This window comes from Pholcus phalangioides, unplaced genomic scaffold, assembly GCF_987345545.1.
Source record: "Pholcus phalangioides strain wild (caught in Gottingen) unplaced genomic scaffold, Ppha-v1.0 ptg000003l_1, whole genome shotgun sequence".
Lineage (NCBI taxonomy): Eukaryota > Metazoa > Arthropoda > Arachnida > Araneae > Pholcidae > Pholcus > Pholcus phalangioides.
This window is the reverse complement of record NW_028301596.1, coordinates 22,212,158-22,233,704: the sequence shown is the minus strand read 5'-3', so window position 1 is coordinate 22,233,704 and position 21,547 is coordinate 22,212,158. Positions and strand designations below refer to the sequence as shown.

The 21,547-nt window shown below is 32.9% G+C and overlaps 2 protein-coding genes across 6 annotated transcripts; both read right to left on the bottom strand.

The window, feature by feature from the left end:
• Window positions 1-1,869: 1,869 nt before the first annotated feature.
• On the bottom strand, window positions 1,870-20,034 carry LOC149088296 (mitochondrial protein C2orf69 homolog). Of its 5 annotated transcripts, XM_089246576.1 has the most exons (5): window positions 19,802-20,034; window positions 15,572-15,887; window positions 10,485-10,646; window positions 5,264-5,480; window positions 1,870-2,651 (listed from the first exon to the last, which is right to left on the bottom strand). In XM_089246576.1, exons 4-5 carry the CDS (start codon window positions 5,468-5,470, stop codon window positions 1,935-1,937), a joined length of 924 nt encoding a protein of 307 aa, XP_089102702.1. In that variant the 5' UTR covers window positions 5,471-5,480; window positions 10,485-10,646; window positions 15,572-15,887; window positions 19,802-20,034; the 3' UTR covers window positions 1,870-1,934. The 5 variants fall into 5 exon arrangements, with proteins under 5 accessions (XP_089102702.1, XP_089102717.1, XP_089102710.1 ...); XM_089246591.1 differs by lacking the exon at window positions 19,802-20,034 and having other exon boundaries at window positions 10,485-10,634; window positions 15,704-15,793; XM_089246584.1 differs by lacking the exon at window positions 19,802-20,034 and having other exon boundaries at window positions 15,704-15,787.
• Window positions 13,841-15,875, bottom strand: LOC149088297 (cleavage and polyadenylation specificity factor subunit 6-like). The gene has a single exon (XM_089246555.1). It carries the CDS (start codon window positions 15,873-15,875, stop codon window positions 14,232-14,234), a length of 1,644 nt encoding a protein of 547 aa, XP_089102681.1. The 3' UTR covers window positions 13,841-14,231.
• Window positions 20,035-21,547: the final 1,513 nt, after the last annotated feature.

The following is a 21,547-nucleotide window of genomic DNA, read 5'->3' as shown; positions in this document are numbered from 1 at the left end:
CAACATATTGAACACTTGAATTTTTGTTACTTTTGCTTCTCTCCTACCGTGATAAAGAACAAACGGTCTCCTTAGCCGAGAAAACTGAGCATAGTCAAATCCTGATTTAATGAATTCGAAGAAACAATTTTATTTGTGAAATCATTAAATTGGGGCCAAATTTATCAGGAGCAAAAACACACTAGAAACAGCAAATTTCATAAGCTACTTGCTCATTTCTGATAAAAAACCTAATAAAATTAGGATGCATGAAAAAGATACGTCCACATTTGTCATAGCAAAAAACACACCCTTCAGATGACCCACCATTCTTTACTTATCAATACAGCACAAACTTTTGAAATAATTTTTTTGCCGAGATCTAAACATGCAGATGGCACAATGCTTCATAGCAGTCGTTCTCAACCTTTTTTGACTCATGGAGCCCTCTAGGAGTATTTCATTTACTATTTATTTTTATTATTTAAAAGTTTAGATAATTATTTTATATAATTATATATTTTTTCATAATTCAGTTTTCATTTTCCTTGAGTGGCCACAGAGCCCAGGTTAAGAACTGCTGTTTTATAGTATTAGTATACACCAGCGGTGTATACTAATTTTTTAGATAATTTAATATTAAAATTTCTTGTTTAATTAGATTTTGGTTTTCCGAATGTTTTGGATAATTCGAAATTAGACAAAAAAGAAAAAAATTTGATTCTTGTACGAGCAAATTTTTAGTTTGAAAAAATTCTACAACACAGGCTGCTTTTCTCAACGAATTTATTAATCCCAGTCAGCTGTCCAATTAATTTGTCCTTTTTTTAAAAGTTTGAAGCAAATAAAATGAATTTTCCTGATTAAAATTTTTTATGAATACATTTAAATTGACTTTCTGTTAACTGTTTTTTAAAATCATCGAAAAAAAATGAACTTCTGATAATTGAAAATAATTACTAATTAGTTTTCAATAATTGAAATAATGGGATTAAAAATTGGTGCGACAATGTATGCCATCTTAGCCATCTGACTGATTAAACAACTTAGTCATTGTTTAACACATTGTCATCAAATTTATCTTTAAAGACAAAAAGCTTGGAAATTCTGTTTTTCTTACCCTTTGATCTTATGTGTTTAATGCCCATTTTAAAATTATTCAGCTGGAGTGCATCGAGAATGTGTACTGCTTGATACTACCGATTATTTTGTTTAACGTATGGAGCAAGGTGTACTATTCAAAATTTTAATCTTTTAATCGTTGTTTAGATTATGGGAAGTATTGGAAAGTACAAATTTTGTAATACATTAATGAAAGTATAATTCTTTGATAACATACAAAATTTGGGAAGCAGTTTTGTAATGGATGATCATGATCTGTTTCCATAAATCAGGCTTTTGAGTATGGTCAAAATATTCTGCAGTGTTGCTGATTCCAGAATGATCAATTAATTATCATTACTATAAATTATTAAAATTCTGGAAACAATTTTGTAACATAAAATTTAATAATTTATAACTTATCTTATGTAAATGTTGATGACTAAGTTGTAATTTGTATTCATTTTACAGATCCAGGATAGATTAATTGGGTAATTTGATTTTTTCCCCAGTGACTTTGGACTTTGAATTAACCAAGTTTGACTGTATTTAATACTGATACATTGAATGAAAATGTAAAGTCGCAACTGACTTCTTTTGCCAACAGAATTCTGTATTTAAGAATTTATTGTGCCACCTGCAATAAAATGTGTTGTTTCTCAAAATGAGGATTAATAGACTTACTAAGAGAGAGACATTTACTTCTTCATATCTCTTCTATTAATTTTTATCATAAATATATTTTTTTTTCTTTTCCGAAAACGTGCAATATAATTAGGTAGCCATTCATAAATCAAATTTTGAGCATTTACTGATTTTCAGAACATTTATACAAAACATAAGAAAAACAAATATCACATAGAAAACACCTCAATCACTTTGAAATGATACTCAAGTGAACGGGGACAGTCGTCAAAGTATATTTTCCTTTCAATATCAGCACCAAGTCTGCGCAATGTTTCCCGAAAGATCTTTTCCTCTTTGCCAATTCGAGGACGGGTTTCACACAATACCTGGTAGGGAGTTACATGTATCCCAATTTTGATCTTTGTCTTAACAAAGTTTTCGAGAATTTTTTTATCTGTAACCCAGCAGTCTGAAGTACCAGAATGACCACCATCCAACCAATACATGTTTTTAATACATTGAACGAAATTCAGCAAACTTTCATCAGGTTTTTCAGACAGTGCTGTAAGTGAATAAAGGAACTGATTCAAGACAACACAGCCTTTACTGAAGCCAATTATCGAGATAGGTGCTGAAGGTTCATTATTACTAGGATCCACTGAATCACTAGTAACAAGTTTTTTATACTGAGATGTGGCATTTTCAAGTAGTAATTTTAAATGCACAAGAGAGTTTAAACAGGACTTGTAGACTGGAGCACCAAAATCATTTCCTTCAACAAAATTATGAAAGCAACTGAAAGTCTTCAGATGCATATGTGATGGCTTCACCACTAAAATATCCCATTGCGGAAATCGTTCATGGAGAAGTGATGTAGTATTTTCTAGATTCCATTTCACAAACGCTTTACTGTCCCTATGTAAAAGCATGTTCTCTTCATAATCCTGAAAAACAAATTTTCAGTAAGGATTTAACAAGAGAAAAGTATGAAATTGTAACATTTTGTAAATTTACACAACAAACTTAGATAGAAAGGGATCGGAGAAAAATATTGTTACACAGGATTTACCATTATGGATGGAATTAACACCATGGGCAGTCTACTGGAACAAGAGATACTGTTATTTTCAGACCTAGATAGCACAAACATAGTGGTTGTTTTCTCTTGCTGTTCTTTTTTAAGCTGAGGAGTTAAACCAAGGAATTAAACCTTCAAGAATTGTGAATGTTTAATCTTTGAAGTCAGAATGGAACTCCCTAAGGTTAAAAAAAGAATATCTACAGCAACCCCCACATTTATGTATACTAGGTATGGAAGGGTTAAAGCAGGTGTCGCTATGACAGATTTCTCTGTATATAATTTTTGTTGAAAGCTGATACAAATTTAATATAGCTGATAGCAAGATTGATGACAAGAAAATTCTGTATCTTATCAATTTTGCGATCAGCTGAATGCGAATTCAAATCTAAAATTTCAACAAAAATTATGTCTGTCAATTTTGCTATCAACTATATCAAATTTATATCTGCTTTCAAATCTAAAATTTCAACAAAAATTATAACGCTTCACATTATATATTTCAGCTTTGGAATTTAATTGCCCAATCACACAAATACAAGTTCATTTTCAACATTTACGTATTTGTACTTATATATACAAATATACTCTTGTTTGATTTCTTTTTCATCTTATTCTAATTAATACTACAGTTGTATTTTGAGAGTGAAATAAGAAGCTGAACAATAGATACTAAATATAGGGGATCCCCCCCCCCATAATGTTTTCCTGCTTGGAAAAACTTATTTTCATGGTAGTTAACAAATACCAACTTTTAACTAATACTCATTTTTTTCATGAAAGCTTGAAAAACATAAAAAGTGGAGTTTACTGTACTTCAATAATGATTTAAATCACAAAATTTAAATTTTGTTTTTTCTTTACATAACGTCACTGATATTGCCCCTAGTATAATATGCATGTTGCTGATATGTGGCAAAGTTCATGATTAAAAAAGTATACCTAGAAGATCTTTGGGGCAAATATAGACCTGAAGTTAATCCATAGATACAGTGCAGAAAGCCTCCTTATTTTTAGATTTTGTGAGTGGAAAAATTATAGAAAAATACCGGGAGCTAAACTGCACTATTTTCAATGCATTTACAGTGGCACTATGGTTCCCCTGATTATAAAACAGAGGAATTATTTTTTGTATAAAGCCTTGAATTATATGCCCTATTTGCTGATTCTAAATAATAATAGATGTTGTACCAACATAAATATCATTGGGCTTTCAACTTTTTGTATTAAAATTTTGAGTATGCTTGTTTTTTATTTTTTACCAAAACTCATCAAATCTGTGAAAGAATAAAAATGAGTAAACTATTAAGCAACATCATGCAAGTCAGAAACACATCCACAAATTGTGCAAGAAACAATCTTGTCAATAGAATTGTTTTATTTAGTTGATGCTGAATGGCCCTTTGGTTGTACATCGAGTGAATTGAGATGTCTGCACCATATGTGTGATACTGAGTTGCCACCACTCATTCACTTTAATGGGAGCCTTCACAAATAAAAGCACTTTACAAGAAAAATGCTATTCCATGAAGTTAATTTGGGCTGCATTACCTTTCATGTTACATAAACACAGATTTTTTGTGTTCATATTTTTTGCTTAGTTTGTTTATTCATTAATGCTTAATTAACTGAGCAATTAGGAGAAAAAAGTAGGTGATATGAAAATATGCATTCTTAATGATTAACAAGATTTGTTTTGATTAATAAGCAGTCAGTTAATTAAAATCAAAAAAATTTTATTTAAAATAAAAATATTTTTCATTATTTTTTTTAAATCATGATTTTTCATACTCTGTAACTAGTGTATCTGAGTGTATCTAGTGTAGTGTCTGATTTTTCAGTGCTGCAATCTATATTTCAGAAGTGAAATGTAATGACTGAATACTTGCACTGTTTATAGGCCTGTTGCTCTCTGTGATGAGACTTTTTGGAGATCAGCTCGAATTTGCGCCTCGAAGTTGGGAACCACAGACAACCAACTTCAGCCGACCACTACCGTGGCCACGGTGGGGCTCGAACCCGGTCCTCACGATGCGAGTCCGTCATTATGACCACTCGACCACCATAGAGGCTCTAACCCAGACTAGGATTTAATGGGAAAGCTACTTTCACCTTGCCTAATAAAATAGTTGTAAATCACTGGAACTATTATGTTTTAATAATAGTTCCAGTTTTAATAAACAAAATCTATTTTTTCAGAATGTAATATAAAGTTTATCAAGATATAATATTGGGAAGGTATAGATATGAATCTTTTTTCATTCTTTGGAGCAGGGCTTCTTGAAAGTGAAAACTGGAATGACTATAAAGAGGGCGTTTTGTAGCAATTGAGGATATAGTAAGATCTAATGCTTTCGTTTAAGAAGGAGCTCAGAAAGACGTGGTTGAGCAATAATGTTTCCAAGTAACATTTCAAACTACAATAAGTAGGTGGTTAAAGGACAGTGAAAATGACATGTTTCAAACTATTTTACTCACTTGCGTGTCCCCTCCAAAAAACACAGCTGTGCCTCTCAGCTTTTCAGAAGATGAAGCTTGATATATAATATCATTTTTCATATCATTATGACCATTTACTTGTAGAAGTCGAACTGGACTGCTTGTTTTATTCATAGTTGTAACGCTGAGAACAGATATGCACACAACCTTTTCTATTAGTGATCTGCATCCAGTGTACCATCTCATAACTTTAATTCTAAAAAAAAGAGCAAACTAAAATGAGCACTGTTGCAATAAAATATTGCATGAGCACTGTTGCATGGTAAAATATTATGTACTTAAAAGAGAGAAAAAGCATTTTTATCACAATGACAATACTCTACTTATCCATCAAAAAATACTAAGGAAACAACTTTAAATACTAGCAATCCTTAAAAGTCACCTATACTTTGGATTTTAATCAGAAAACATATTTACTCGATGCACCCTATTCCTCAATTGCAAAAATGTGTATTTCCCCCCTCCCAGCATAAAAAAAATTAATGCATACCCAATTAAACAGGTTTGCTTTTGGAAGAAAAAATATATATTAGATTCGAGTAAATATAGTACTTAATTAAAAAAAAATAGTACACCAATATCAAGAGGTAGAATAACAAACGTCACAAGCAATTTCAAAACAATGAATACAAAAATCGCAATTCATATTGTGTGTTTGTGTACATACTAGTATACATCATAAACTTGAATTTATAAAATAAATTTCAATAATTTTTCAGCAATAAAAAGGGGGAGTGTAAAGTAATTTTTCTCTTTGAACATGCAAACACAGAGAAACTGATAATGCTAAGAAAACCAAAGGTGTTTACACAGAGAACAGTTACACAAAAATATCAGGTTTATCAGCAGACAAGAAGTGTTTGCTGAGATGACCCATGAAATTCAAACATATACAATTATTTTATTTTTTTTCAGTAAATAAGTATGTAATAGTAATGTATGAATTACATGAAAGTTTAATATGCACATAATTTTTTTTTAGTTGGTTATGTAAACAAGACTTCTAAGTCTTTATTGTAACTTCACAGAGACAACAATTGCACACAATTTTGATACAGCCACTTCCGGACACGAATGTTTGACTTTTGAGTTATGAACCTGTCTTTGGCTAATCCTAGATTGACTTCGGCAATATTTGCATTTTTTTCAAACTAGATCCTCCCATCTTTAATTGCTGCTCTTATTGCATAATTATAAGTATTTAAGTAATAATAAATTATCAAATGATGTTCATATGAATTATGTGTATTTAAGTACAAATTTTGAAATATGTCTTTGAAGCACTTTCAGTATGGCTGTAACAGAAAATGATTTAACAAGCATTATGAAAAGGTGCTTGTTTGCATGCCACATGAAACTTGGCATCTGGAGAGAACAAAATAACTGAATGATGCATGCAAAGTAGTTGGGAAAAGCTCAAAAGAATCATTTTTAGCAATAAATTTTTCTTCGACCTAGGCTGAATGTTCTATTTTATACATATAAACGCAACTGCCCTATTTTTCATTTAAAATTGCTGTGATTATGATTTTGACTTACAGATGATGTTCCAAACAGATCCTATTCGTAAGACAGGGAGTGGCTGTATCATTTTTCATGGAGATTCAGAACTGTTTCATATAAACCAAATACATCAACTTAAAGATCTTAAAAGAGACTAACTTTTTTTTCTCTACTAGTAAATAGATGTAAACTCATACATCACATTTATTGTACACATAGTTTAGAATTCTTTCCCTAAAAAATACTTAGGATTATTACTATTATCCTTTGAACAAACACAATTTAATTATTTTTTTTAAAACTTGGCAGTTAGGTAAGATACAAGTCATCCAAACATATTATTATGCAGAAGCTATAATTTCCTTTTATACCTCTAAATCTTTTACAACTATTTTATAACTGAAAAAAATTAAGTGATGACCACGACATCTAAAATTTTAATTGTAAATAGTGTTGTATGATTTAGTAGTGTCAATATTTACTCTGGTTTTTTCCAGATAACGCTGATTTTGTAATGCTAAATTAAACAAACAAGATAGATAAAAGTGTGATACACTTACATTACAGTGATTAATTTCAATTTATCAAAAACATGCAGATAGAAGTAGGTGGTAATAACTTAAAATTCTATTGATATTAACGCAACTGCAATTTATATAATAGGTGAGCAATATTTGAGAGACAATATATTTTGATCATAAAAAAACCACTATTTCACATGATTTAACATCAAGCGTGGAATGTTATGAAATAGAAGTGAATGTTATTTGAAAAATATTTTTTAAATAGTAAAAAAATTAATGCAATTATTTACTATTGAAAAATTAATTTTAAAACCCCAGGGCATTAAATTTTTGAAAATAAAAATTAAGCAACAAATTATACAAAATTCAGAATTGAAATAAGAAAAACAGTATTTTGTATTTTGAATAAATCTATTGCTCTTTCTCTGATAAATTAAGGAAAAAATGTACCTCACATATACTTCAGGTATGAAAAATTTTAGGAAATCCCATTATAAACAAGCTTTTTTTTGAACAAAAAAATCATGATTCAAATTTGCAACTCTATTCAAATAAAAATTTCATTTGCATGCAAGATAAGTAATTAAGTACAAGAGTCGATGCACCATAAAATTTCTTAATTATATGTATGAAAATGCTTAATTGTCAAGAAAAAAATCAAAGAATTCTATGTTCATTTGATAACTGAAAACTGACCTGAAAGTACCTTTTTATTTTGCCAACAAATGTCACTGAATGAAAATTTTCACTTAAATTCAAGAAATTACATGTTATATAAACCTAAGATTTATTCACTTTACTACTTATATCAGGGGAGTAACCCACTAAAAACAAAAATATACATAATAAAATATGAAAGTGGAAAAACTTAAAAAGGAAAGCAATTTTGTCAAAAAGGAAAAGAATCAAACAAAGAAAAGTTTTTACTATGTTTCGCACAACAGTGGATAATTAATAAAAATCAAATTCAAATCATCCTTGCAAAATACATTTAAGTGAATTTTAATAAAGGTGAAAAATCATTAGCTGACAATGGATAAAACAGAATTGAAAGCTCTTGAGTTACTCAAAAATTATTAGCAAAAACTTTCCAGTAAATATACACATAACTTACCTCTAGTTCAATGTTATATGATACAATCAAACCTCAATTAAATCATTTTTTAAATGTAGAACAAGAATATTTGGTATCACAGCATCACATTTTGCAGTGCATGCATGTAGTTTTATTTTCCAATTCCATAATTCACACTTCATACGGTTCAAATTTAGCACACGAATTTTGGGACTCACTCCAAATATCAAACAGGAGTAACAGCAGATTTCCAAAATACTACATATAGAAGCAGATGTAATAAAGATAAATATATTTGATCTATGTTTCATATTAAAATCTACACTCAATTGGTATTATTCAATTTTGGCAGTAGAATATGTTTTGCATTTCGTGTCTATGGGTACTAGAAGCAAAATGTCAAATATGATGCTATAATTTCAAAACTAACAATCTCAAAAAATAACTTGAAGAAAAGAAAGGTTGAAAGAGTTCAATCAAATGAGACAGAAGGTAATCAATACCATGATGAGTGGAACAATTTTGAAGTTCAGAATGACAAAAAATTAAGAAAAATATGCTATAAATTTAAAAATAGAAGCATGCCAGAAAAGTGATAACTGATTCAAAGAAAAAAAAAGAGAGGGTTTAACAAGATGAAATCGAAGGCCATGCAATCACATGAGCAAAGAGAGATGCACAATTTGGTGAAAAGAAATTCTCTTGGCATGTAAAATTCAATTATAACTCATGGACGTTAAGTCACACAACACTGAAAATGATATAGTTCAATCTGTCTTGTCAAAAAGCTAACTACAACTCTAATAATTTCTTAAATACTGTTGGACATTGTATTTTTAAGTGGAATCATTTGTATCATTAGATTTTTGTCATAAATCAAAGATTGACAAATCTCTGGTGCCAGGTCACCACAGTAATAGCGACCACCAAATTTTGGAATTAATGTCAGTGGATAAGGATCTCAACATGGTAAAAAGTCACCAAGTCCCAGAAAAGCTAGAGAAAAAATTATCTCGGATAACTTGACTGGTAGAAGAAAATTAGGCTGTGCCAAGAATTATTTCCCCTGATTTGAAAAGCCGTCATAAATTATAATTTAAAAACCAGTAAGCAAAACATGAAAGTATTAACTGATTCGAAGACAGAAAGCGTCAAAGCATGAGATAAGGCTATGGTATCAATCTTATGATGAGTGGGGAGAGTGGCACATCATGTAATAAATTAATATATGATAATAAATTCTGTTACTTCCATCACCAAACACATCAAGAGCTACTAACTGCAGATAACTCTACAAAGACATTCTATAAAAACAAAAAACCCCTGCAATTGTGACTTTGACACAGCCCCAAGTTATTTTAAATATTAAATTTATAGTATAAAAACATAAGGTCAATCTGAATGCTCCTGGGTCTACAGCCTCCCATTTTTAATGAGCCATGAACATGAATGGCAGGACACTGCCACCAGAATTATCCAGTTGCAGAGATGACCCTGCCTACAACATTTTTTTTAAATAGAAAAGTATTTCAATGCTGAAACAAAATGCAAAATACTTTTTCAAAAATCCATAGGTATGCAGCAATGAAAATTTATTTTTGATGCAAACAAATATTCCAAAAAAAAAAGTGCGAAACAGTCCATAATTATTTCTTTTACAGCATTTTAAAATTCATAAAAATTTCAATACTTATTTTAATGTTTCATGATAAAATGTAAAAGATCGATAAATTTTTGACATTTTATTTCAACAACTCTTATACACGTCTGGATGCGATAATTACTTACTTAAATAATACATATGACTCATTAATTTGAGACTGGAATTGCTTAAATCAAACAAACCTTTGCCTCTCAAAATGCTTTTATAGCGACCGAAGATTCAGCCAAGAACAAACAGAATTTTTACACGTTTGTGGTTACTGTAAAAATTTATAATGCAAATAACTTTTCATAAGCTTTGTTATGAAAGGAAATCAATTAATATGATTAGATTCCATTGTACAGAGAAAACAAAGAGCCAAGTCACAGGAACAAAAACATTGAAATATCAACTTAACACTTACAAATATATATTATAAAATATCATCTACATTACCTTCTGTCAGGTCATGTTCATTCATTACAAAGGAACAAAAGCAATAGGTGTCACTCGATAGGTGATCTTGATCTTTTTTTTAAGAGGTATCCTCCGATGTCACTCTTACAGAGCTGCTCTTTACTTCTTGGTGCTTTATTTACTTATTTGCTATAAAAAAATCTTCACAACGTTTGATTGAGTTCCAGTCATTTTGATAGTTCAGACATTATGCAAAACATCAGTGTTACCTTTTAAACTTCTAACTTAACTGATTTTTCACGTGTTTAGTTAATATATATTTAATTTAACCAGTCATCTGACCAATTAATTTCCCTTTTTTTTTTAAAAAAAGTTTGAAACTAATAAAATATATTTCTGATTAAATTTTTTATCACTACATTGAAATTGACTTCGTCATGTTCTTAGCTGTGTTTTTAAATCAACAGAAAAAAATTATAATAACTGAAATAATTTGTTTTAAAAAATTGAAATAATTATAGACAGAAAATTGGCATGAAGTCCTATGCCATCGTAGCCAGATGACTGGTTAAAAGTAAGGCACAGATTCATATAATGCATGCAAATACTTCTTTAAATGTAGCTTTTCAATGTCGAAGGTGAATTTTATTTTATTTTTTGCAGAGTAGAGAGAATTAGATTTTCTTGCCAATTTTTCTATTTGCCCTTTTTTTTTTAAAAAAAGAATAATTTTTAAAGAAACTAGAGAAAGTTTCTTTTTTTATTATCCTAAACAATATCTGCTATTTTAGTTAGCTATTTTGGCTATAAAATTTTTGATAAAAAAATTAATAAGAAATTGACGCAAGCAGCAGGGATTTACGATCTGTGTTTTTTAAATAGCTTTCCATGCTTCCTTTTCATTTCATTAATATACAATTCCATTTGAGCAAGACCAATAGCATTATGCAAAATTCTAACTATATGCATGTAAAAGTTAATTTAAATTATATAACACCCCCCCCCCCAAGCAGAATATGTCAGAAACTCTGATATATATCTCCCCTGCCACAGAACAATTATACAACAATCTCTAGAAGAATTTAAAAAGTACAGAAACCATTTTATCATGGGAATTTTTACTATTACTACTAAACCACAGATGTACCTCGTCCACATTCCTCTGTGGAACTTCTAACGAATTGGTACATGTTTGTATGTACGTGTAGTGAACCTGACGTGAAGTTTGTTTCTGTGTAATGCTTTTTATGAGTAGTGCCACCATCTGCTATCTATGAAGTGTAATGATTGAATAATTGTATCATAATGTATTACTGTAGACCTGTTGCTCTCTGTGGCGAGACTTTTTAACAGGGAGATCAGCCTGCATTTGCGCTTTGAAGTTGGGAACCACAGAATAACTTCAGCCGATCACCGCTGGGGCGACAGTGGGGTTCGAACCTGGATCCTCACAATGTGCGCCCATCATTATGACCACTCAACCACTACAGCGGCTGGGAATTTTATTGCAGAACATTTTTAGTCAGCCGAGGGCTCATTGCAGAACAATGCAAAACATTCTGCTTTGGGGGGGGGGGGAAATATAACAATTATACATATGCAAGTTGATCATTAAAAAAACTAAATATTAGAAAATTAATAAGAAATGGGGCATCAAAAATGTAATTTTTAAATCTGTTTCACCTATCTCATTATCTTTAACCGAAGGAGAAATGATCATTGAAATATCAAAAGACCATTTGAAGAAAAAAATGTAATCTACAACAAGATCTGTTCTAATTTCTGATGAAAATACAACTTCGCCTCATTAATCTGTTTGGAATGGGTCAAACGCATAAATAACAAGAAAATCTTGATATAGATTTTAAAAAGAAGCTAATAAAAGAATTCAGAACATTACTTCACTGCTTGTGAAACTGTGCAAGGGTACTTGGCTCGAGCCAAAAAAGAAAAAAGTAGGAATAGATTTTACAGAGTACCATGCACTTATGCTCAAAATTGAAAGTGGATGGATTATTATCAAAAGTGATTTATGTGACTTATTTGTTATGTTCCACTATGGGATGCAGAAGACCAATAGTGCTGAAAATTTTGAAAAAATGAAAAATTATTTACAAAATTAAATTATGTTACTATTTCGTGATAAAATAATAGTAACCAAGTGTTACATAGATGATTTAATAAGTTGCAGTCAAAAAATGATCAATTTAAATGATGGCAGGGTTCAGAAAAATTTTATATTTTCTCAAAATAAATCCACAACGGAAGATCAGGAAACCATATGGTTAAAAAGGAAAAAACCTTCATAAGGTCTTTTTTTTCATGCCATATGAAACCAGTTAGTACAATATTAGATACATAAAGATCACAATGAATTAATGTTCCAAAGTAGGAAGAAAATTCCTCTTTCATAACAAAGTAAAATTCAACTTATGGCTTGTTTTACAAAAAGAAAAGAATGAATAGTTTATGGGAACACTTATTTTTTTGACAGAAAATTTTACGCTCGTGCCAAACAATGCCAACTTATGCTCATCACAGAAGTTACAGTTTGCCTGACTGTTTTAAAATTATTTAATCTCAACACAGTACAAAAAGAATTCTACGAAATAAACATACATAAGAGGCCGTTCAAGTATTACGTCAGCAAATTTTTAGCCATTTTTGACCCACCCCCCGTCAGAAAAAGTCAGCCAAACTCTGACCAACAAAATTTTGTCATCAGCTCTGCCCCTCTGAATCCTAATATATATAGGTGGGATCAGAGATGTACACGGGGGGAACACACACTGGAGCCCCACTGTGCCCCCAGACAATCAAATTTTTTTAATTGAAATTTCAGAAGAAAATACCTTTATATGTTGTTATAATCAATTTCTGTTATTTCAATGCTATTTGAAGGCTATGAACTCAAAATTTATCTTTAATAAATTCATTGCAACCCGCCATATATGGTAAATCGCATGAAGGCCCTTGGCCTGCGGATCAAATATGGTCCTGGGGGTTATCTAATGCGGCCTGCCCTACTCAAACCTAATTTTGTAAAAATGAACTAAGTGGTTCTAGAACACTTGGTTCCGCAAAACATTTAGAGATCACTAAAGTGGCTCTGTAGGGCACTTATCAATAGGGGGAATGTTACTTCAAGTACTGACAAACTATAGAAAGGTTTTTCTCGTTTTTGGCGCACAGAGTAAGATGCCATTAAGAATATTTCATATTTTCATAAAGGGTGGTTTATGACATAAGCATTATCTAGCCCCCCATGTCACATCAAAAGTAAGGAAATAGAAACCCTCCCCCCCCCCCCCCCCGTCGATGCTGACATAGTACTTGAATAAGCCATAATACAGTTTTTTAAGCAACAACAATACTGAAACACAAGATTTCTCACATACTTCAAGGGAAAAGAAATTTATTCATACATGCAAAATTTCCATATCTCAGCTTAATACACAGCATGAATATACTCAGGAAAGATATTTTTCAGAAAAAAGGAGTCACATGAACAGCATTACAATGTGAATTTTATCATTCACATTTCGAAAAATAATAAAGTAAAAAAAAACTTCACATTGAAAAAGAATGCCTTTCCTACATGGGCAAACTAGTCATACTACAAAGTCCATTGAATTTAGTTATTACATTCACATTTTCTTGAATATTAGAACCCACCAGACATATAATAGTCATTAAACATTCATTGTTAAATGTTTAAAAATGGCAAAAATTAAACAATCGGTAAAGCTATTATATGAACACGATTGTTATGAAAACAAATCTGACCTAATGTCGAGAACGACGCTCTCTATCGTGATCCCGATCTTTATAACGGTCTTCATGATATCTATCCCGCTCACGACTTCTATCGCGATAATCACGATCCCTGCTTCTAGATCGATCACGTCTACTTGATTTCTCCCGACGAGAAGACCTCTCTCTAGATCTATCCCTTTCCCTGGAACGAGCTCTTTCCTTGCTTCTAGATCCATATGACTTTGACTCAATTCCATGCAATGTATCCTGAAGGGAGCTGATAAGAATTTTGCATCGCTCATCATTTGAAACTTTAGACTGTTTAATCAAAGAAATAGCAGTAACTAACGTTTCAATTGCTGCAGCATAATCGCCAACACTTGCATCAGCTACGGCTCTGGATATAGCACTACTAGACACTGATCTATTGCGAGACATTATCTCATCAAATTCAGATTCCCCTGTTGAAGACACAGACTCAGTTGATCTATCATGGTAATCCGGATAAGGGGGTCGATTGTATGCATCCGGAGGCTGTGACGACAATGATGCTGTCACAGGTGGCTGGTGTTGTAAAAATGCTGGATTAACATGTGGAGCAGGGACATGAGAAGGAGGTGGACCACTAGTGGAAGGCAAAACTTGATTGGGACCAGACATGGGAGGAATATTTCTATTTGGAAGACCAAGATGTTGTATAGGTGGAGGGCCAACATGCGGAGGTGGCTGTCTTTCCCATTCTGGATGCAGTGTTGGTGGTGGTGCACGTGTATCAGGAATAGGGACATTGCCTCTGGGTCCTATAGGAGGTGGTGGACCTCTTGGTGGAGGGACACGAACATTAGCGGGAGGGGGTATCCCAGGTCTTATTGGTGGAGGTGGGCCCTGCAAACCTGGAGGTGGTGGGGGAACACTTGTATTAGCAGTAGGTGGAGCCATAGGTCGTGCAGATGGTGGAGGAATGCTAGAAATTTGAGGAGGGGGAATCCAAGGATGGCCTGGTTGGTAATTAGCAGGAGTTGCTTGAGGGGGAGGATGCTGCATCTGAGGACCTGGAGGAGTCCTTTGCATAGGTGCATGATAGGATGTAACAGAATTCCCTCTACTACGAAACCTGTCCATTCCTGCACCTCTCAATATTTCATGGGGTTCCCATTCTTTCTCTCTGAAGTTCGGCCGCCTGTCTGAATTTTCATACCTGCCACCAGAACCTTTTTTCGATTGCAACTCAAAGTAATTCAAGTTATATTTATTGTATGGTGTCACGATAGGAGTGTGCCCGTGAATTTCTTTACGAGGAAGCTTATCTGAAATTATTTTGACTGAATTTTCATTTGTCACAAAAACAATACAATAACCTTTGGACTGACCATTTGCTCTATTCTCATGAAATTTTATGTCTGCCACATCATCAACACCTATATTAGAAATGGCTTCAACTAAATCCTTGTCAGTTGTCCACCAAGTTAAATTCCCAACACAAACAGGTATACGTCTACTACCTGCAGGAAACTGCCGCGGAGAATCGATGACTTTGGAATCATTCCTATCATCAGATGGTGCAATGACATCTTCATACAGGTCCAAGTTTGATTCATGACCATATTCTGATGGTTCATCATTGAATTCAGCATCTAAATCATCAGCATACAAGTCTATATCAGGCTCTCCCATATCAAGACCTTTCTATAAACAAAAATATTTTTATTAATACATTTAGAAAAAAGAAACAAAAATAGAAGAAATATCAAACTTGGTTTGTTATGCTCTTAAATTTTTTTTTTACAAAATGTCTGAAGACACTGATACAAAACAAAATTTCTATAATTTACAGATTTCCAAAGGAAACATGACTTCACCCACACACCAGAATGGTCATTAAAACCCCTACTTGAAATGAGGTCTATGAGACCCTATTGTTCACTTCAGTGATATGGTGAAAACCCCTCTAAATTGTCACTCATTTTAAACACAGCCACATAATTTCCCGGAAAAAAATCATATTAAAAACATTCACAGGGAACCCCTGTTTAACAGTCCCCTTAAGATACAATTAAAAATACTATTTTCATCACTCATTCTATTGGGCTAGAACCCTTGTATGGGCACAAAGATTCTTTGTTGGAATATTCTTATTATAAATTTCCATAATAAAGCTGTAGTTTATATTAGCTTCAAAAGTAACTTTTTATCTCTTACATCTACTCCATAGAAACAGCCAATTCAATAACAATTTTGTGGGTTTGAGGGATTGTAGAGATAAAATTCCCAAGAATAATCTTTAGGTGAATATTTTCTAGCTAATTAGTCTTTCTGGAGAAGACTCAAGAACATTTATATAAATGTATATTATAATAAATATTCTTTATAAATAACTTTCATAAAGAGCTTTCAGAACCTTATACATGCAGCATAAAGGAATTGTCAACAAAAAGAAGAGGAAAATTAAAGTATGCAGCCCACAATATTAAACTTTTAAAGCAAGAAAGTGAAAACAACATGGATGAATTAGACAACTTGCTAAGAAATACGAGTGAAAAAATTTGAGTGTATGTTCATTGAGTTTATTGAACAAAATGACACAATTCTTTAGCTTTGGAATGAAGGTGATCACAAGAATGGTTCTTTTTGACAATTATCATTGGTTTTATTCTTCGCGTAGAACTTATTTCTGAAAATTGATCTAATTTTAATAGAAATATTTTAAGCTCTAAAATCTTAAGGTTCCAAAATCTGTCTCCAGTGTTGTTTTTGTCTCTATCATTTTGTTCGTAGCTTCTTCTATTCTTCATCTCCAGTTCGATGAAGAATAGAAGATTCATTCCACCCATGATTCGCTCGATCTTGCTAAGTATGTCTTGAAGTTGATCACTTTTGGCTGTTTTCTCATTTTCAGTTGTCCTCACATTTTACATTTTTCTTTGCTTTTGACATTTTTCTGAAGTTGGATTCTGTGACCCCTGTACAGACTGGATGTATATACTGATTGGACATTTTGCAACAGAAAAATTCAGTCTCATTTTTTTTTGAGCATTTTAGTGGAAATGTCTTTTGAATGTATTAAAAATCTGCAAAGTTATGATATATTTTCATAAATAATATTGCTTGAATGGTTAGCCTTAGAGACATCATTTGTGAGGTTAGAAAACATTTTTTTTCTCAAAAACTTTGAGATATGTACATGAAATTTTGCATGGTCAACAAGGATGGTAGAAGTAATAAACAAAAAATAATTGGAATCCCCAAAGCAGAATATTTAGCACTGTTATGCGACGAGCCCTCAGCTAACTGGAAATGTTCTGCGGTAAAAATCCCTATTCAGGTAATAGTGTTTTTTGCACTTTTTCTTAAAATTCTTCCAAATTTTTCTGCGACGTACGTCGCAGATTTTGGCACATTCAGCTTTGGGGATTGGAATCTGGGATGCATTTCAGTATCTAGTTGAATGATTTGAAATCGGAGCAATCCAGTCTTATTTCAATGAATTTTGTGTTGCGAGCCAGAATATATTAACGGTCAAAAAACCATTATTTTTTTTTCTCAAGTATTTTACTTCATATATTTAGGAGAAATTCAAAATAAAAGTTTTGGTAACTGCTGTGCCTCTGGTCTAAAGATATGTAAAAAAATTGTATTTTTTCTAACGAAAAATTCCACAAAAACAAAGTATGTTGACGATGGAAAGCCTGATGAGGGGCCAATAGTTTAAATAAGGGACAACACTTATCCCAATCCGATTTTCTGGGACAAAGTCAACAATGCGGGAACTTGCCGGAAAAATTCAAAAATTGATTTTTAAAAAAATCGGCTACTTTCTCTCTAATTTTGCAAAATTATCTGGACTTCTGGCAACTCTTCCAACGAGAGACCAGATAGATTATATATTTGACATGCTTTTAGGACTTTAAAAAAATAAACTGTCTTGGGATAAAGTTGCAAAGGGTAAATAAAAATTAATATTTTTTGATTGAAAATTTTCGTTCGAAAGTAAAAAAATATCTCTGCAGTGCTTACACAAAGCGTGAAAAGCACACACAGTTAGCCCGCAAATTTTTTCCTATTGGAGCAGGACAGCGTAAGATGTTACTTTTGGTGTAGTGTAATAAAATCGGCGCAGAGTTCCCACCCTTGCACATTGGCTTGTAAAATATTCTTGTTACGAATGACAGGAACCCATCATTTAGGCTGCAACCTTGCTTACAGAATCATTGCCGTTCTCTTGCATTCCTGACAAAGAACCACTATTTTGGAGAAACAAATAGAAAAGCTATAGTGCTTGACACAGGCAGAACAGGGCTTAGTTACTCCGATAATAAATTTTACGTTTAACAAATAATGCTGTTGTCAATACAGTCGATGCTTAATATACCAACCATGAATTGTGACTGAAAGCCAGGTTTCTTGAACTGCATGAACCACATAGGATCATTTCGCGTTGGCAGAAGCGTGCAACTTTATCAAGCTACACATTTGTTTTTCTAGCATGGTGCATGTTTCCTAGCATCTGTTTTGTCATTTACACATCCACATATTTTCACATAATAAAAAAAAGAGACAGGAAAGAAGGGAAAGAAAAGTAAAGAGAAGAGTGGCGGCACATTTGATTCCTCCAAAAGAAGTTGGCTAATCACGCTTGACATACAGTACTGGCGTGAGACGCTCTATAGAAAAACAGTTGTAGTTTTTTGCTATTGGTGAGTGGATGGTGTATCGCGCTGGGTGAATCACGTTGTACAGAAATCGTGCTTCTAGGAAAACCCAGTTTGAGGTTGACCTCCTCTGAGGGACCAATTCGTTAATCTGATGAAAAACTGCTTCAGTTCGTAACAGAAATTTGTCTTATACCAGAAGAAAGTTTAGTTTCTTGCCCAAAAGTGTGCAACTGAAATGGTTTGAAACAACGACCGACAACAAAAGTCGCTTGCTGTCGATTGATTTCTGAAGGTTTTGTAGTTTAGGTTATCATGTGGCTAATTTCCATGTGTTGTCAGCACAAACTTTTTTTCACGCCACGCAATTGCCCTTTTTGGCATGGTCAATAAAAGATGGCCTACAAACACAAAATGTACAATTGATTAGATGAATCAATATAATATGCAATGATGCAAAAACCATGAAAAAAATCCAAAGAAAAAATGTTAACTAAATATGCAGTTGCCCAAACTAACAAATACCAATTTAGTGATCAGAGTTGCCGGTTTTGGCATGAAAAAAAAAGTCGCCAAGTTAGTGCTGACAACTCTTATGGGAAATATTGGGGTTTTTTTCTTCGAGGTGGGGGGGGGGGGGGGTATTTGAATTTTGAAGGAAGAGAAAAACTGTTCTAAAATATTAAGAATTCCATTATTTTCACATCAAGAGACAATGAAACCTCGTTACAACAACCAATCCCGCTACAACGATATTTTTTACAAGTGTTGTTTGGAAATGCATATAACCTAATATTAAACTGCTGCTTATATTTATACAAAACGACAATGCCCCCTACAAAGGTTTTTTTTCATGGTCCAAAGAGTGTCGTAATATCGAGGTTTCATTGCACTCACAATTATTGCTCTTTAGAGAGCGATTATTGTGATAAAAAATATATTACAAATTACCTTCAGTATGATTTCAAGCAAAGATTATTTTCGGCGACGCAATCAGATGAAGAGAAATTCACTCTAGAATTTATTGAAACTTGTCACTTTCCGTCATCAACACTGATTAGCTGCGGGCAAAAGCTTCTCTGATTGAAGAGCGTCCTTCCTTCCTTTGTAAAATAAAATGGACCAACAAACAAAACGACTCCGCTTTGTCTGCAATCGATAAATCTTCACAAAATCAAGACGACAATGGTGTGTTGCCAAACGGGTCTGTAGAAAATATATTTTCTGACAGACACCTGTGTGTGTGTACTAAAAAAATTTTTTTTGCGTGAAAAAACAATTGTTTATTAATTTTATTTGATATATTCACCGACATGGTTTAAACCTGTAGTTACAATTTTAAGAGATCAACATAGACTGGTTAAAACCTTGAATTTAACCAATCCGTGTCGATCTCTTATCAAAAAATTGTGACTATGGCTTAAACCATGTCGGTGAATACGGCCCTTAGTAATTCTAAAAAAGCCCTTTCACATGTTAAACATTTTCTTTTCTTGACATAGGATAATCTGTTTTCGTAGGTCAGTTATTTTACGCCGCGTGAACCGAATAGGGCAAGGGCGTAGCGAGGGGGGACTTGGGAGTCTGGTCCTCCCCCCCACCGAAATGTGAGAAAATGACGAGAACCGGTGTTTTCAGCATGGTATGGCCGTTGGCTGAGAAAATGACCGAAAAAGGGAAAAAGATGGGCAAATCTATTGTTCTATCACTTTGATTCCCCCCCCCCCCGAACAAAATTTCTGGCCACGCACCTGGAATAGGGACCATTTCTCATCGGCAGAAACGTGTAAAGCCAAAGCCTCCTAGAAGTACCTAGGAGGCTTTGGTAAAGCCGGGTTTTTCTAGAACAGCGGTTCTCAATCTTTTTTGACTCGCGAAGCCATTTTAAGTAAAAAAATTCTATGGCGGAGCCCTGTAGGCCAATTTTTAATTATTCATCAAAGTTCCTGATTTATTTTTACTATTTAAAAATATTTATAATTTTTTTTTTAATTTTACTGTTTTTTTTTTATTTTCCTGAGCAGCCGCGGAGCCCCTGGAGAGTGCAAACGGAACACCGGTTCAGAACCGCTGTCCTAGAAGCAAGTTTTCTGTGCCGCGTGCAACGTGAATCGCCCAACAAGAAACAGGAGGTGGCGCGACTCGTCTATTGAGAAAGCATGGGGAATCTGGGTTGCCAGATGAAGCCAGTGATCGCTCTATTAAAGGAACCAAGTAAGCCCAAACAAACCGTGGCTTCCGATGCTTTCTTATGAGAAACATCCCGTTTTTGAAAAACATTTAAAAATTTACTGTTCACTTTAGGAACTCGATTTTTTCCCCTCAAATTCTGTCGATATATTCATACAACTGAACGAGCTTTCACAATTTTAGTTATTTGTTTTCGAATATTAACTTCAACATAGAACCGTTTGCAAAAATAACCAAAATTTACCCATATCTTGTGCCACAAAATTTCTTTTCAGCATTTTAATTCTTAAAAAATTCTGCAAAAGCATGTAACACCTCAGTGCTGAGAGGTAGGCAATGTTTTAAGGCACTTGAACAATCCAAGTAGCACAAAGATATAGATCTATATCGTAAAATTTCAGTTTCCAAAATTGATCTATATCGGACCACGATATCGTTCTGGTTAAAAACGGCATAGGCTGAGATAAATAGATCTATATATATATACAGTCAAACCTCGTTATGAGG